Source organism: Oryx dammah, unplaced genomic scaffold (genome assembly GCF_014754425.2).
Source record: "Oryx dammah isolate SB20612 unplaced genomic scaffold, SCBI_Odam_1.1 HiC_scaffold_13, whole genome shotgun sequence".
NCBI lineage: Eukaryota > Metazoa > Chordata > Mammalia > Artiodactyla > Bovidae > Oryx > Oryx dammah.
Genome location: NW_024070197.1, coordinates 48,610,614 through 48,628,190, shown reverse-complemented (window position 1 = coordinate 48,628,190; position 17,577 = coordinate 48,610,614). Strand labels below are relative to the sequence as shown.

Here is a 17,577-nt window from a genome sequence, read left to right as displayed (position 1 = left end):
GGAAGTTCCTGTCTACCCCTAGTTTGCTGAACGCTTTTTACCATGATGAAAGGATGTTGAATTTTGTCAGATGTTTTCTGTGTCTGCTGAGATTGTCATGTAGTTTTTTATCCTTTGTTCAGTTGATATGGGGAGTTGCAATAACTGATTTAGGGATGTTAAGCCATTCTTGCATTTGTAGGATAAGTCCCATTTGGTCATGGTATGTAGTAATTTTTGTATGTTACTGGGTTTGGTTTGCTAGTGTTTTTATTGAGTAGTTTTGTGTCTATAGTCAGAAGAGATTTTGATTTGTGATTTTCTTTCCTTGTGGTGTCTTTGATTTCTGTTTTAGGGTAATAATGGCCTCTTAGAATGAGTTGGAAAGTGTCCCTCTACTGGTTTTTGTAAAATTTTATGGAAGATTGGTTTTAATTTTTCATTAACTGTTTAATAGAATTCATCAGTGAAGTCACATGATCCTGGACATTTTTTGTGTGAAAAGATTCAGTCACTAGTTGTTAAACATTTGTTCATATTTTCTTATCCTCCTTGAATCAGTTTTGGTAGTGTATGTATTTCTAGGAATTTGCTCATGTTATCTAGGTTATCTAAATTGTTGGCATACATTTTTTGAGAATATTCTCTTGGAATTCATAAAATCAGTAGTAATGTTCCTAGTTCCACTCCTGAGTAAGTAATTTAAGTCTTTTTTTTTTTCTTGGTTAGTCTATCTAAAGGTTTGTCAACTTTTGAGTTTTTCAAGAGTCTGTTTGGTTTCATTTATACTGTACTCTTCTTGCATGCTTTTGATTAATTAGCTCTTTTTCATCTGTTGTCTTAATATGAAATATATCTTATTGATTTGAGAGTCTTCTGTTTCAATATATACATTTACAGCTATTAATTCCCCTTTGAGCATTGCTTTACCTGAATCCCCTAAAGTTTGGTATGTTGTGTCTTCTTTTTAAGTCATCATCAGAAAGTATATTAGAAAGTATTTCCTAATTTTTCTTTTCCAACCCATTGGTTTTTTAGGAATGTATTATTTAATTTTAGTTTGTGAATTTCTGAGACTTCTTTCTGTTGTTGATTTCTAATTTCATTCTATTGTGCTCAGTCATGTCCAACTCTTTGGGACCCCATGGACAGTAGCCTGCACGAGGCTCCTCCGTCCATGGGATTTTCGAGGCAAGAGTACTGGGGTGGGTTGCCATTTCCTTCTGCAGGGAATCTTCCAGACCCAGAGATCGAACACAGGTCTCCCACACTATAGACAGACGCTTTACCATCTGAGCCACCAGGGAAGTCTGAAGTATATACTTTGTATGATTTAAATACTGTTATATTTACTGAAGCTTATTTTATGGTCTGGTATGTGAAAGATGTTGCTTGCATGTTGAGAAGGATATATATTCTGCTCTTGTTTAATGAAGTGTTCTATAAACACCTGTGAAGTCTAGTTGGTTTATAGTATTGTATAGATACATTGTTGATCTAGTAATTTCCCTTCTTTTTTTTCAGCTGATGAATTAATTAGTCCTAAAGACATTGATCCTGTTCAGCGTTTTGTCCCTCTACAGAATCAACGAAATGTGAGCATGAGGTTTTCCAATCAGGTAAAGAGATTTTATTTCATGATTTAGACTCATCCAGACATTTAAAGCTAATTAAAGCATAAATTTTATTCTAAATGGATTTTTATTGTTCCTTGTGAGAGCAAGACATTTCTCTGTTCTGGTTAGTTAAGATTTACTTGTGGTAAAGGTTATTTGTTAATGAGAAAGTATGAGTCGGATGTTTCCAACAAGATGTCTCATAGGTAAACATTTACACCTTCACAGTGGTTGACTTTATGGTATCAAATGTCTTTGAGAAGATTTATGTGTGGGTAGCACTGGGACAGATAAGATGGCACTGTTGCATGAACGCCGCCCCCCACCCCATGCTTGATGTCCATCTGTGATGTGTCTCTGTGATAGGCCTAAGTGATGGACAGAGCTGATCTTAGTACTTGGTGACATGTCGGGGAAAGGAATAGTTAAAATTTTTTTTTTCACGTTTAGTAACTATAGATTCAGACTGTGTTGTGTCAACAAAATAAGTGTTTGCAGGATCAGCAAGATTGATGTTGACTTGAGCATACCCTCAAGTATTAAATGATACCAGTAATGAGGACTGTTAAAATGAAAATGTTGTGTGGATTGTTGAAACTGCCTGAGGAGAAAGGGAATGAACCTGAGTATGTGCCTGGGATTCCAAGCAGTTAAAATGTATTTAATAAGAATAGCATCATCAGTAACAGAAAATATGCTTACAAATAAGCATTATAAAATGCTCCTTTTACTTTAAAAATATATGTATAATACACAAACACACATACATAAATGCTTGTTTTAATGAGAGAAAGGGAAAGCCAGCCAGCCTCATTAGTAGGTTCTGTCACCCTATTTCTCTGCTTCTTTTGCTGGTCCTCAACAAAACATCTAGTTACTATAAGTGGTTTATAGTTGAAAAACTTTGGGGGAGACTTTTAATAAATGTTAAGATTTTCTCAGGAACATAAAAATGCCTGTGTTAATATGTGATAGAGATTTTATGCTGGTCTGTTAGTTCCCATATAAGGAAGAGATCTGGTCTTTGTCTCTATTTACCACTTGTCTCTCTGCAGTACAAGTGTACATTCTGGACGTATTTGAGACATGCAATTTTACCTGAAGAAATGGGAAAGTGGAAATGTATTTTACTTCATATTGCCTAGTGCTGTGACTCTGAGCCATTTTAAGACTAGTATGTTTCATTTACATAGCCTGTGTGACCCACTTCTAGGGTGATGAAATCTCAAGGCCTTTTATAGAATATAAAGTGACCTGTTGGTCACAGATTTGAGGTATAGGGGCAGGAACCAGATTACATCAAAGCACACAGCTAACATAATGAATAGTTAAAACATTTACTTCATGCTTGACACATATGATGAGGGCTGTGGGTTATGTATAATAGTTTTATATACAATATACTTGCAGCTCTCTCGCCCACTCAAAAAATCAGGGTACACATGAGTGAGAGTGAATTTTATAGAACATTTACTCTAGGTATACTTTTTATATGGAAATATTTATGCCTCCCATGTGGAGCTACATCCTATCTAAGAGCCTTTTTCTAGGGCCAGGACAGAGGCTTCTCTCTTGCAGCCTAGTGGGGATTATGTCTGTGCAGTGTTGTATAGTTTCTGTCAGGGAGATTATAGGAAGGGCAGGCAGCAGAAGATTGGTGGGAGGTGTCATCGCTCTACCCTACTGGGAACTTGGTTGTGGTAGTATATAAAATAGTAAGGTGCCTTTGCCACTTTCTCAGCTGTTTAAGCAGTAGCCAAGACATAGCATGCTCATATACATTGTTGGGACTAGCTGGCTTGGCTTGGTGAAATATAAAAGTCAGACATGGCTCTCTACTTGAAATGCTGGTGTCAGTGGCCTTTCAATCATGATTAACTAAGTCAGATCCTGGCATTAACTGATCTGTGGGAATTGATCCTGCCAAATGTCAGAAAAATATGTACAGTAGTAAAATTCAGACATTTCTCAGAAATAAGAGACATCTCCTGGCAACCCACTCCAGTATTCTTGCCTAGGAAATCCCATGGACAGAGAAGTCTGGTGGGCTACAGTCCATGGGATCACAAAAGAGTCAGAGTCAGACATGACTTAGCGACTAACAACCCAAATGGTTAAACAACAGGTGAATGGTTAAAGAAATATTCTATATCCATACAACAAAATACTAATCAAAAACAAAAAATTGTGAACTATTGATTTAAGTAATATGGTTAAATCATCTCCTAGACACAGGAGTACCTCCTGCATGATTACATTTATGGGAAGTACTAGAACAAGCAACACTACACTTAGATATTAAAAGTCAGAACAGTGGTTATCTTGCAGTGGGGATAGGGAGTGTCTGACTGAAAAGGAATATAACAAACCTTTCTAGGGTGGTGGAAATACTCTAACCATTGATCTCTGGGTGGTGGTTATAGAGGTGTATATATTTGTCAAAACTTATCCAACAATACACTTAACATTTATGCCTTTCAGTTCAGTTCAGTTCAGTTGCTCAGTCGTGTCCGACTCTTTGTGACTCCATGAATCGCAGCACACCAGTGCTCCCTGTCCATCACCAACTCCCGGAGTGCACTCAGACTCACGTCCATTGAGTCAGTGATGCCATCCAGCCATCTCATCCTCTGTCGTCCCCTTCTCCTCCTGCCCCCAATGCCTCCCAGCATCAGAGTCTTTTCCACTGAGTCAACTCTTTGCATGAGGTGGCCAAAGTATTGGAGTTTCAGCCTCAGCATCAGTCCTTCCAATGAACACCCAGGACTGGTCTCCTTTAGGATGGACTGGTTTGATCTCCTTGCAGTCCAAGGGACTCTCAAGAGTCTTCTCCAACACCACAGTTCAACAGCATCAATTCTTTAGTGCTCAGCCTTCTTCACAGTCCAACTCTCACATCCATACATGACCACTGGAAAAACCATAGCCTTGACTAGATGGACCTTAGTCGGCAAAGTAATGTCTCTGCTTTTGAATATGCTATCTAGGTTGGTCATAACTTTTCTTCCAAGGAGTAAGTGTCTTTTAATTTCATGGCTGCAGTCACCATCTACTATATGTAAATTATATATCAATAAAAAGTCTGCTTAATTTTTATATTAAATATCTGTTAATAAAGTAGAAGTATTGCAAGGGCTTAAAATGTCTCTTCTCCAGAGTATCCAAGAAATATTCTACCTCATGAGAAGCAGAGATATAAAAAAAGCTAGAGTTTCTCCTGTATAGCTTTGAAGCCAGTGTTTTGATTCCATTTTAAATGATTAAATCTTATGTAGTTAAATTTCCCTTAAAGAGCCACCAAGAGATCATTCTCCATTTTTTGGTTTAAAAAATTAAATCTTGGGAAGTCTTATTAAAAAAAAGAGAGAGAGACAGCTCCAACTTCAAAGGAAGCTGTGTTAGGGGTCCTCATGACCACTCTTTGCCCCAGTGATTCACTGGAAGGACTGTCAGGACTCAGAAGCTGTTACACTTACAGTTTATTATTAGGTTGGTGAAAAAGTAATTGTGGTTTTAGACTGTGAATTTTAAATCATTACACCTGGGCTCAAACACATCTTTATTAATCAAAATAGGAACCATTATAATCAGCACATGGTTGCCAATGAGAGATAAGTTTGTTTATTCTTATAGCATGAAAGTCTGTGCTTCAGGATTCAACAAAGTCTTTCCAAGAGTTCTACTTGCAAAACGTTGAGATGCTTGAAGAAGTGGTTGTCAGTTGATGAAAGGTCAGGTGAGTATGGTGGATACAACAAAACTTCTTAGCCCAATTCATTCAAGTTTTGCAGCATTGGTTGGGCAATATGTGGTCAGGCATTGTCGTGGAGAAGAATTGGGCCCCTTCTGTTGACCAATCCTGGCTGCAGGCTTTGCAGTTTTTGTGCATCTCATCAATTTGCTAGCATACTTCTCAGATGTAATGGTTTCAGTGGGATTCAAAAAGCTATAGTGGATCAGATGGGCAGCAGACCACCAGTGACCATGACCTTCTTTTGGTGCAAGTTTGGCTTTGGGAAGTGCTTTGGAGCTTTGTCTCAGTCCAGTCATTGAGCTTGGAGAAGGCAATGGCACCCCACTCCAGTACTCTTGCCTGGAAAATCCCATGGATGGAGAAGCCTCGTAGGCTGTAGTCCATGGGGTCGCGAAGAGTCTGACATGACTGAGCGACTTCCCTTTCACTTTTCACTTTCATGCATAGGAGAAGAAAATGGCAGCCCACTCCAATGTTCTTGCCTGGAGAATCCCAGGGATGGGGGAGCATGGTGAGCTGCCATCTATGGGATCACACAGAGTTGAACACGGCTGAAGTGACAGCAGAGGCAGTCATTGAGCTGGTTTTTGCCAGTTATCATGTAAAATCCACTTTTCATTGCACATCACAAACTGATCAAAAAATGGTTCATTATTGTTGCGCAGAATAAGAGAAGGCCACACTTCAACAATTTTTTTGATTTGATGTCAGCTCATGAGGCACCCCCAGTTATTGAGCTTTTTACCTTTCCAGTTTGCTTCAAATGCCAAATGACTGTAGAATGGCCAATGCTGGTCAGCTTCTCCTGTAGGTATAAGAGGATCAGCTTCCATGATCCTCTCAATCTGTCATTGTGAACTTCTGATGGCTGGCCACTGTGTTCCTCATCTTCAAGGCTCTCATCACCTTTGCAAAACTTCTTGAACATCCACTGCGCTGTACATTTGTTAGCAGTTGCTTTGAGTTGTGTCCGCTGCTTTACAACCCCTTTTGAACTTGAATGAGAAAATTACTTGAGTTTACTTTTTGTCTAACATTATTTCCCTAGTCTAAAATAAATATAAAATAAGCTGAAAGTAATGTCATTAACAAAAAAAGCAAGAAATGCACATTAAAATGATGTATAACATAACCACATTTATTTTAGAAGGTATTCCAATATCAAATGGCAAATTTCAACAATGAAAAACCACAATTACTGATAGCTTACTGTGAACGATGTTGATGTTGGATTCTTGATCTCCAAAGAAGAGGATTTAACTTTAGGAGCAATACGTGAACCGTGAACTCCCTGATGTTCCAGCTGGTTTTAGAAAAGGCAGAGGAACCAGAGATCAAATTGCCAACATCCCCTGGATCATGGAAAAAGCAAGAGAGTTCCAGAAAAAACATCTATTTCTGCTTTTTTGACTATGCCAAAGCCTTTGATTGTGTGGATCACAATAAACTGTGGGGAATTCTGAAAGAGATGGGAATACCAGACCACCTGACCTGCCTCTTGAGAAATCTGTATGCAGGTCAGGAAGCAACAGTTAGAACTGGACATGGAACAACAAATTGGTTCCAAATAGGAAAAGGAGTACGTCAAGGCTGTATATTGTCACCCTGCTTATTTAACTTCTATGCAGAGTACATCATGAGAAACGCTGGACCGGAAGAAACACAAGCTGGAATCCAGATTTCCAGGAGAAATCTCAATAACCTCAGATATGCAGATGACACCACCCTTATGGCAGAAAGTGAAGAGGAGCTAAAAAGCCTCTTGATGAAAGTGAAAGAGGAGAGTGAAAAAGTTGGCTTAAAGCTCAACATTCAGAAAACGAAGATCATGGCGTCTGGTCCCATCACTTCATGGGAAATAGATGGGGAAACAATAGAAACAGTGTCAGACTTTCTTTTTTGGGGCTCCAAAATCACTGCAGATGGTGACTGCAGCCATGAAATTAAAAGATGCTTACTCCTTGGAAGAAAAGTTATGACCAACCTAGATAGTATATTCAAAAGCAGAGACATTACTTTGCCGACTAAGGTCCGTCTAGTCAAGGCTATGGTTTTTCCTGTGGTCATGTATGGATGTGAGAGTTGGACTTTGAAGAAGGCTGAGTGCCAAAGAAGTGATGCGTTTGAACTGTGGTGTTGGAGAAGACTCTTGAGGGTCCCTTGGACTGCAGGGAGATCCAACCAGTCCATTCTGAAGGAGATCAACCCTGGGATTTCTTTGGAAGGACTGATGGCAAAGCTGAAGCTCCAGTACTTTGGATACCTCATGTGAAGAATTGACTCATTGGAAAAGACTCTGATGCTGGGAGAGATTGGGGGCAGGAGGAGAAGGGGACGACCCAGGATGAGATGGCTGGATGGCATCACGGATTCGATGGACGTGAGTCTGAGTGCACTCCGGGAGTTGGTGATGGACAGGGAGGCCTGGCATGCTGCAATTCATGGGGTCGCAAAGAGTCGGACACGACTGAGCAACTGAACTGAACTGAACTGAACTGACATAGACATCAGAAGGAGAACAGAGAGTGCCCCCTCACTAGGCTTAGGAAGGGAGCTATATACTTTTCCAATTGGTTATTAAGAATAAATCAAAAGAATGTCTCAAGGTTGTTAAGGTCTTACCATACCCACTCCCACAATAAAGATTTTAAGATAACAGGATTAGTCAGAAGGTTAAGAGGGAGAAACATATCCTTGAGCAGGATATATTGTTGTTATATAATCATTGGTACAGAATTTAAGGAAAAACATACCTTTGAGGAAGATGAGTTGTTTTGTTGTGTAATCATTAGCTCTGGGCTTAAAGAACAAAATGTTTTATGTGACTAAGACAAGGAATGCAGAAAGAAAGAAGTTTATCCTTTTCTCCTCCTCCTCCTTGGGGACCCCAGACTCCTTATTAACCTACCTAAGAATTAACTCTTCCATTACTTTTGCACCAACCTAATACAAAAAAAAAAAAAAAAGAATGGATAAAATTAATGAAGATACACAAGTTAAGTCTGAGAAAACCAGGCACAAGCTTCCAAATGGTCTCTCCCAGTGGAATCATATGAGACATAATTACCCAGAAGGATGTGTGACAACATATGCAAAGTATTGCAAACCAGGAAATCTTGCTCAGACTTGAGTGCCCAGGGTTTTTATTTTAGGGGTCAGTCATATAAATGTGTAGCACCTGTATGATTGCCTTCAGTTATTTAAGCTCTAGTTACCCCTCAGAGAAGAAGCAGATGTTCTCTGTAAATCACATTATTAACATAAATTATCTAGACACACTGGTACAGTAGGAGCCCAAGGCCTTTGGCATGCAAAAACACTCTTTTCTGACAGAACCTTACAAGAAGCCAGAAAACTCATCCTGAAAGCATGCCTTTCTTGGGAATTTTCAGGATTTAGACAACCCAGGCCTTCTGGACCAGCTTATTCCTTCACAGGAGGTTATGGCAGAAGAAAATTTTCCAGAATCCAGAGAGCAGGAAGTGTGTTAGAACTTTAGAAAGGTCCCTCCTTCAAGTATGCATGGGGCTATTGGCACATTATAAATCCAAAACATTGAGGACTGAATTGAGAGCTCTTGATTTTATTAACATTACTCTTAGCAAATTAATTCGAGGAAAAGGGACTTGCTTTTGTAGCTGGGATTAAAATTGAGGTTGGGAAACTATGATATCATTTGGGATGAACCTCCTCACTGCTCTCCCACTAGTCAGAAATCACTGTTTTCTCTTGATGTTACTTGAATAATAAAATACCATTATATAAAATACCACTTTTTTTTTGTTTAATTGCCAAGTCATGTCTGACTCTTTGCAACCCCATGGAATGCAGCCTGTCAGGCTTCCCTGTCCCTCACTATCTCCTAGAATTTGTTCAAATTCATGTCCATTCAATCGATGATGCCATCCAACCATCTTATTCTCTATTGCCCTCTTCTCCTTCTGCCTTCAATTTTTCCCAGCATCAGCATCTTTTCAGTGAGTTGGCTCTTCACATCTGGTGGCCAAAGTATTGCAGCTTCAGCATCAGTCCTTCCAATGAGTATTCAGAGTTGATTTCCTTAGGATTGACTGGTTTCATCTTCTTGCTGTCCAAGGGACTCTCAAGAGTCTTCTCCAGCACCACAGTTCGAATGCATCAATTCTTCAGTGCTCTAACTTCTTTATGGTCCAGCTCTCACATCTGTACATGACTACTGGAAAGACCATAGCCTTGACTATATGGACCTTTGTCAACAAAGTGGTGTCTTTGCTTTTTAATATGCTGTCTAGGTTTGTCATATCTTCCCTGCCAAGAACCAATCACCTTTTAATTTCATGGCTTCAGTCACCATCTGCAGTGATTTTAGAGCCCAAGAAGAGGAATTCTGTCACTGCTTCCGCCTTTTTCTCTTCTATTTGCCATGAAGTAATAGGTCCGGGTGCGATGATCTAGTTTCTCTTTGAGTTTTAAGCTGGCTTTTTCACTCTCCTCTTTCACCCTCACCAAGAGGCTCTTCAGTTCCTCTTCACTTTCTGCCATTAAAGTGGTATCATCAGCATATCTGAGATTGTTGATATTTCTTCCAGCAATCTTAATTCCAGCTTTAGAGGAGTAGAAAGAAACGCCGGTGTAGAGGAGCAGAAAGAAAAGCATTGTGAGCAGTAGCAGATATACTTAATAGTATTGTGAGATTTTGACCAAAAGAAAACAAAACAAGAAAACCTCTGCAGACTTTAGAATATAAGTTCCTAGAGATCAGAGACCATGTTTTATTCATTTCCGTAGCTTCAGTATCTGTTATAGTGCCCTAACACCTGTTATATAGGAGGTTCTCAGTGTTGAACTTGAGTGTTTGTGTGTGCTTAAAGGTGTATGTGTGAGGAAGGTATGTCATGGGAAACAGTAAAGTCGCTCAGTCGTGTCCGACTCTTTGAGACCCCATGGACTGTAGCCTATCAGGCTCCTCTGTCCATGGGATTTTCCAGGCAAGAGTGCTGGAGTGGATTACCATTTCCTTCTCCAGGGGATCTTCCCAACCCAGGAATCGAACCCGGGTCTAACACATTGCAGGCAGACGCTTTACTGTCTGAGCCACCAGGGAAATAGTGGACTTATGCAAATATCCAAATCTACTTCTTTAACCCTGACCTCTTTCCTGCTGTCAAAACTTTAAGTTTTACCAACCTGGTGACGTCTCTCCAGAGATCTAGTAGTAAAACTCAGCATTTCTGGGTGTATGCTTAACTCTAACTCGTTGAGTTATATATTATATCTCAGTAAAGTAGTTAAAAAAAAAAAGAACCCAACATTTATGATGCCAAACTTATCTTCTTTGTATTCATAGCCTCTATCTTGGATAAGGACTGTCTTCTTGTGCCAATAGCTCTTATATTCAGGTGGTTATCATATTGGCTTTGCCTTCACAGAGGCATCTCCATTTGTTTCTTCATAATTATTCCCACTGCCACCTATCACTCAGGCTTCATTACTACTCAGTGGCATGGTTTTAATAATCTCTGTTTGTCTTTAATCGCTCCTTCTGTTTACTCTCTGTGCTTGAGAACACAGGATCTTATAAAGTATGAGTTCATTTATCTCATTTCCTGAAAACCTTCCATGACACACTGTTGCCTACAGGGTAGAGTCTAAATTCCATATCCTCACATAGTCACTTCATTTCCTTGTTTTTCACTTATATCTTGCAATTTCTGCAAATGTCTCCCAACTATCCCTGTAATACAGTCTCAGCTGACTTGCTGATCTACTATTCACCCACTCCCAGGCCTCTACTCTTAGTACAACCTTCATCCTGAAACCCTGGCCTCTCACACAGAAACCTTTAAAATCCAAGCCCGATACAGTCTCTTCCTTTGCCCACATGTGAAAATTACATAGATGCATTTTGTAAAAAGTGAAATAATACAGAAGATATCACAATGCAGTTGTGCTATGTTTGGGAGTATTAACCAGTTGGCAATTTCCTCATTTCCAGAAAAGTCTTTTTTTAAAACAAAACCAGATCGATTTTCACCTCTGACTCTAAATATCTGAATAATGTAAATGTAACTCTTAGAGAAAGTCATGTGCTTATCTCAACTTCTACTGTTTCGTTGTTCTTTCCTTTCTGAATGTCCCTGCCCTCTTCTGTAATTCTCTTTCTGTTTGCACAGCTTTCCGTAGACGTTATTTATGAGTAGGGTCTTTTAGCAAAACCCTTAGTTTTCCTTTGTCTGATAATGTCTATTTCCCTTTCATTTCTGTAGAATGATTTCATTATATGCAGGATTCCTGACTGACGGTTGTTTTCTTTAATTCAGTAAGAATTATTGTGTACTTCCTCTGGCCTCCGTAATTTCAGCTGAGAAGTGAAGTGAAGTTAAAGTTGCTCAGTCATATTTGACTCTTTGCGATCTCATGAACTAGTCTGTGAAATTCTCCAGGCCAGAATACTGGAGTGGTAGCCTTTCCCTTCTCCAGGGAATCTTCCCAACTCAGGGATCGAACTCAGGTCTTCTGCGTTGCAGGTGAATTCTTTACCAGCTGAGCCACAAGGGAAGCTGTTGAGAAATCCCTTGCCAATTCAAATTTGTGTTCTTCTACAGATAATATTCCATTTCTCTTGGACTAAGTCTACTTATGCCCCTGGGTGGAAGGCCAGGAGATAACTAACTCAGCTGATGCAGTTATCATCAGCTCAGATGTATCAGCTCACTTGCTGGTTTCTAGATGTGGTTCAGGGGTTGGGTAGTCTTGCGATTGCTGTAAAGCTGCTTCTCTAGGCTGCAAAACTCCATGCTCATGTACTGGCTATGGAGTGAGGATTGGGATGGTCCTTGGAGCTTTATTGCTGCTATCATGGATGAATTGGACTGCCCACTAAAACCTGATTTGTGGAGTAGGGGTCATGACAATTCACTGGGGCTTCTTTGCTGATGCTACAGTTGTACTGATCCATCAAGTGCGCTGGTTGTAAAGCAGAGGTTTGGTGGGCCCACCAGGGCTTTGATGCTACTGGTGAAGGCAGAATGGCCAACTGATAACCCTCAAGTAGAGAAGCCAGAGTTGGATCTTTCCACTTGGTCACTGTTATGGTTCTTGTTTCCCAGTCCTTTAGACAGGGAGAAGAGACTTTTGTGTTTATGTTTTTGGTCTATGCTTGTTGGTTATTTCAGGCTGCAGGCCTGTCCAGTGCTCAGCCCAATGTGTATTGGATCTTAGGAATCTCACCACATTGCCATTTTTCAGGTCCTGAGGTTGGGTTAGCCAGCCAAGTCCACTGCCTTCTTTTCAGCCCTCAGAGTTCTTGACTCATTATCCATTGGATTATGTTCAGGGTAAATAATTAAAAGTTATATGAGTCTTGTTCCTTCTTGCCCCCTTTTTCATGGATAATTAATCTTCATAAGTCTTTCTGTAAATAAAAATTAGAGTTAAGATTTGTTGTGTTCCTTAGTCTTTTTCTGTAGAATAATTTTTTAAAATATATGATATCATTTATTGAACAACAACAATTGAACATTTTTTTAAATTATTTATTTTTATTTTTGGCTGCACTGAGTCTTTGTTGCTATGCACAGGCTTTCTCTCATTGCAGCCAGTGGCATTACTCTTCATTGCAGTTCACTGGCCCCTCATTGCAGTGGCTTCTGTTGTTGTGGAGCACAGGCTCTAGGGCACGAGGGCTCAGTATTTGTGAAATGCAGGACCTAGAGCACAGGCTCAGTAGCTGTGACACACAGGCTTAATTCCTCCACAGTGTGTGGGATCTTCCAGAACCAGGGATTGAGCACATGTCCCTTGCAATGGCAATGTCCCTTCCATTGGCAGGCTGATTCATTACCACTAAACCACCAGGGAGGTCCTGTACATTTATTTTTAGTAAAAGCTTTATTGAGATAAAATTTACATGTATATAGTTCACTAATTTAAAGTGTACAATTCAATGGATTTTAGTATATTCATCACAATAAATTTTAGAATATTTTCATGACCCAGTCACTCTCCACTTTCTTCGACCTTCCTCTGTCTCCCTATCCCAACCCTAGACAACTGCGAATCTACTTTCTGTCTATATGGATTTTCCTATTCTGGGTATATCATATAAATGATTTCATGTAATGTGTGGTATTTTGTGACTGGCTTTTTTCACTCCACACGTTTTCTAAGTTCATAGAAAACATTGTTAGAGCATATATCAGTATTTCAGTCCTTTCTGTGGCCAAATAACATTTCATTGTGTGTATTTACCACCCTTTATTTATCCATTCATCTGGTGATGGACATTTGGGTTTTTCCCACTTTTTGACTACTGTAACTAATGCTGCCATGAAATTTGGTACACAAGGTTGTGTGTGACTTGTTTTCATTTTTCTTGGTGATAATGAAATTGCTGAGTTATTTGATAATTTTATGCTTAACATTTTGAGAACTACAGGCTGTTTTTCAAAGTGATTGCACCATTTTGACCTTCTACTGGCAGTGTATAAATAAGGGTTCCAATTTGTCTACATTCTTGTCACTACTTATTGTTATCTTTTTGATTATAGTCTTCTAGTGTGTAAAATGTGGTTTTGATTTGCATTTCCCTAGTTACTCTAGTTACTAAAGCCATTGAGCATCTTTTTATGTGTTTTGGGAGGAATATGTATATGGATCTGTTTGGGCAAGTGTCTCAAAATACTGTGGTCATTTTAAAATTGGGTGCTTTGTCTTTTTATTATTGTTTTGTCATATTTCTTTATGTGTTCTGCATATGAGTTCCTTCTATTATTTGCAAATATTTCCTCCCATTTGGTGAACTACTATTCCAGTTTCTTGATGGTGTCATTTGAAGCACAGACAATTTCCACTTTGATAGTCTGATTTATCAGTTTTTTTCTTTTTTGGTTGCTGTGCTTTTGGTGTCATATCTAAGAAACCATTGTCTAATCCAGGGTCACAAAAACTTATGCCTGTGTTTTCTTCCAAGAATTCTATAGGTTTAGCTTTTATATTTACACCTCTGATTCATTTTGAGTTAATAGTAGGCATTCAACTCCATTCTTTGTATGCGGATATCCAGTTGTTAGAGCACCAATTGTTGAATTTCCTGACTGATCTTTTTCTTTTTTATTATTGTGATAAAATATGCATTGCATGGTATTTATCAATTTAACCATTCATAAGTGTACAATTCAGTGGCATTAAATTTGCAGTGTTGCATAACCATCACTGCTATCTATACCCAAAACTTTTTCATCATCTCCAACAAAAACTCTGTACCCTTTAAACAGTGACTCTCTACTCCCCTCCCTCCAGCTCCTGGTAACCTCTATTCTACTTTCTGTCTTTATGAATCTGTCTATTCAATATACCTCATATAAGTAGAACCATGCAATATTTGTCTTTCTGTGTCTAGTGAATTTGTAGACATAATACCCAAGATAATTTTTCTGTTTTATTGATGTAGTGTTTTGCTTTCTTCCTGTTGGCTATTTTTCACATACCTGGTGATCCTCCTTTGTTCAGTGATATATTAGGTAATAGATGGCCTGATTATTCTCGATGTATTAAGTGGTACCACCCCACTCCCCAGTCCCAACAGGAGGTGAAAAAGAGTTTTGTCTCTTGGGGATCTTGGTGGAGAACAAACATGCCCTTCATCACCCTTGCCAAATGGGGCCAAGACTGGAACCATTAGCTCACCCCAGCCAGTTTGTTCAGTATATTAAAAGAACAAGTACTTGAGGGTCCACTGCCAATGCAGGGGACACAGGTTTGATCCCTGGTCCAGGAAGATCCCACATGCTGCAGAGCAGCTACGCCTATGCATTTCAGCTACTGAGCCTGCCATGCTGCAACTACTAAAGCTCACGTGTCTAGACCCCATGCTTCCCAACAAGGGAAGCCCACTGCAACGAGAAACCTTCACACCACAATCAAGAGTAGCCTCCTCTCACCACAACTAGAGAAAGCCCATGTGCAGCAATGAAGATCCAATGCAGCCAAAAATAAATACATAAAAGATAATGTAAAATACTTAAAAAAGAGAGAAGAACTTCGTTTTATTGCTGATGGTGGTTCTTGTGTGGGGCCTCTGGCTAGCCACTGTGGCCTTTAATCAGTTCTCTGTCATGCCCCACTTCTCCCATCAGCCCTCCATTATATCTGCAAACCAGGTGCTGCTCCGGAACCCCTGTATTTGGTGGATCACCTCTGGCAGCATTATGGTGATGCTCTAAGTGGTACAGTTTGGCAATATAGGCTTCCTCTGCTCTGCTTTCCTCATTAATGCACTTCTATTTGCCATCTTTTATACTAGAAATGTGCTGAAATGTCTTATTTTTTGCCCCTTTTTCTCTTTATTGCTATGGCTTTAGTCTTTTTTTGTTTATTTTTAGCATTTATATGGTCATTTCTTTGGGGTCTGCAGAGGAATAAGAATTCAGTGTAAGTGCTCACACCACTGTCTAGAACTAGAAGCCTCACTTCCCATGCTAGTTTCTCATTGTTTCTCTTAAGTATCTTTTTCTGAAGCCACACTTTGCATTTCTTCAGATCTTGGCTGATGAACCTAACACTGGGATTTGAGCAGAGTAGAAGTTCACCGAACAATTGTGATAGCTCCAAGTAGATGCAAACCAAGTAAATTAAATACCAAAATTTTCCAACTTGATAAAGAAATGTGTGAAAGAGAATAATTTACACCAAACTGTTAATCTGTTCTTTTTTTCTTGTAGATAGAGTAACAGTGCCTGCTCTACTTACCCCTACTTTCCTATGTCACGTTTGATTTGGAAAAGATAAATTATGCAAAAGATCATATTAGCTAATCGCCCTATAAATTACTCTCTGAAAATAATTCGACTCTTTTGTGACCATATGGACTGCCAGTCTCCTCTGCCCATGAGATTTCCCAGGCAAGAATACTGGAGTGGGTTGCCATTTCTTTCTCCATGTTTTAACATTTGTCATGTCATTGTAGTTGGTTTACATGCCTGCCTCTCTAGCAGGTGTCCTCAGAGTAGGGAATGTGTCTTATTCTTCTTTGTCTTCTATTAGACTAGTTTGGTATTTGACAGGGCTAGAGAAAGAAAATGAGAGAAATAGGAAACCACTATTGATTTTTGCCATCTAATGATTATAGGCATTGTACAAACTGTTTCATATGTATTATGTCAGAGTTTAATGCTTTTCTGAAATAAATATTATTATACTTGTTTTGTAGATTGATAGTATAAGTCTCAGAAAGGTTTGGTAATTTTTCCAAGGTCGTACAGTTGTCAGGTGGCAGAACCAATACAAAGTTGTAAACTGAAGAAGGAAAAGTGAAAGGGATGTCAAGCATGGAAGCAGTGATTTTTGTAATGGTATGAAGGAGTTAACAGAGGAAATATTTTGCTTCCTGAACAATCTAGCTTAATACCACGTCACAGAAAACTCATTTCACCTGTGCTATAGGACACTGAGAGGCTTTTGGAAATGATCTGAAAAGTTAAGTGGAAAGATGTTATATCTGTGCAAAATGTATGTTGATATTCATAATATATATATCATTTATCATGTTTAAAAGGTGTAATTGTCACTTTCTTCTTCTCTGTTAGTACTGGGATAAGACCAATTTCCATAAGTCTAACAGTAATTTTATTAGGGAGTTCCTTCTTCCTTATCCAAAGGAAAATAATATTTAGAGGTTATAAGCTGCTTTGAGAATTTGCCCTCCCTTCTTTCACCCTAACTTGTTCCTATTAAGGAGGCCCGTCATTTTCTGTTGCCTAGGTAATTCTGGTGCCAGCTATCTGCTGATTAGCTATGAATGAGACTTAGACTGTTCACACTACAGAGCCTCTAACCGTGTTAACATGAGAAAAGTTGCTTGGAGACTGTGTTTGTTTCAAACCTTTGCTACTCATTCATATTTGGAAGAAACTGTAAGCAGCTGACTGTGTAGATTTCACATATTCATTGTATTCTGCATTATGGTTTTCCACTGGGGATAAGGTAACACTAAAAGGACATCCTTTTATAATAGCTGGGGGCTTTCTGGAGTTCTGTAGCAAATGGGCTTTATTTTGAAGTATGTGTTATACTAATCAACCTACAGAAGATTCCTGGTTCAATAGGAAAACAAACTTAATATCTTTATTTAATATCTTTATTTATCCTGGTTTGCAGGATTCAATCTGAAACTAACATGTTTAACAGGCAATAGAATAAGACCAGCCAGGAACTGGTTTTCTTTTCTTCATTTTTAAAGCAATTTGCAAA

General features: G+C 39.0%; 1 protein-coding gene across 4 annotated transcripts in view; it reads left to right on the top strand.

Moving 5' to 3' along the window:
• Nucleotides 1-17,577, top strand: part of PHKB (phosphorylase kinase regulatory subunit beta) — a 247,904-nt gene that overhangs the window by 159,765 nt on the left and 70,562 nt on the right. For all 4 annotated transcript variants that reach the window (XM_040253597.1, XM_040253598.1, XM_040253600.1 and 1 more), the window contains one exon: nucleotides 1,504-1,598. In XM_040253597.1, coding sequence (XP_040109531.1) covers nucleotides 1,504-1,598 — 95 coding nt within the window. The remainder of the gene's footprint in view (nucleotides 1-1,503; nucleotides 1,599-17,577) is intronic.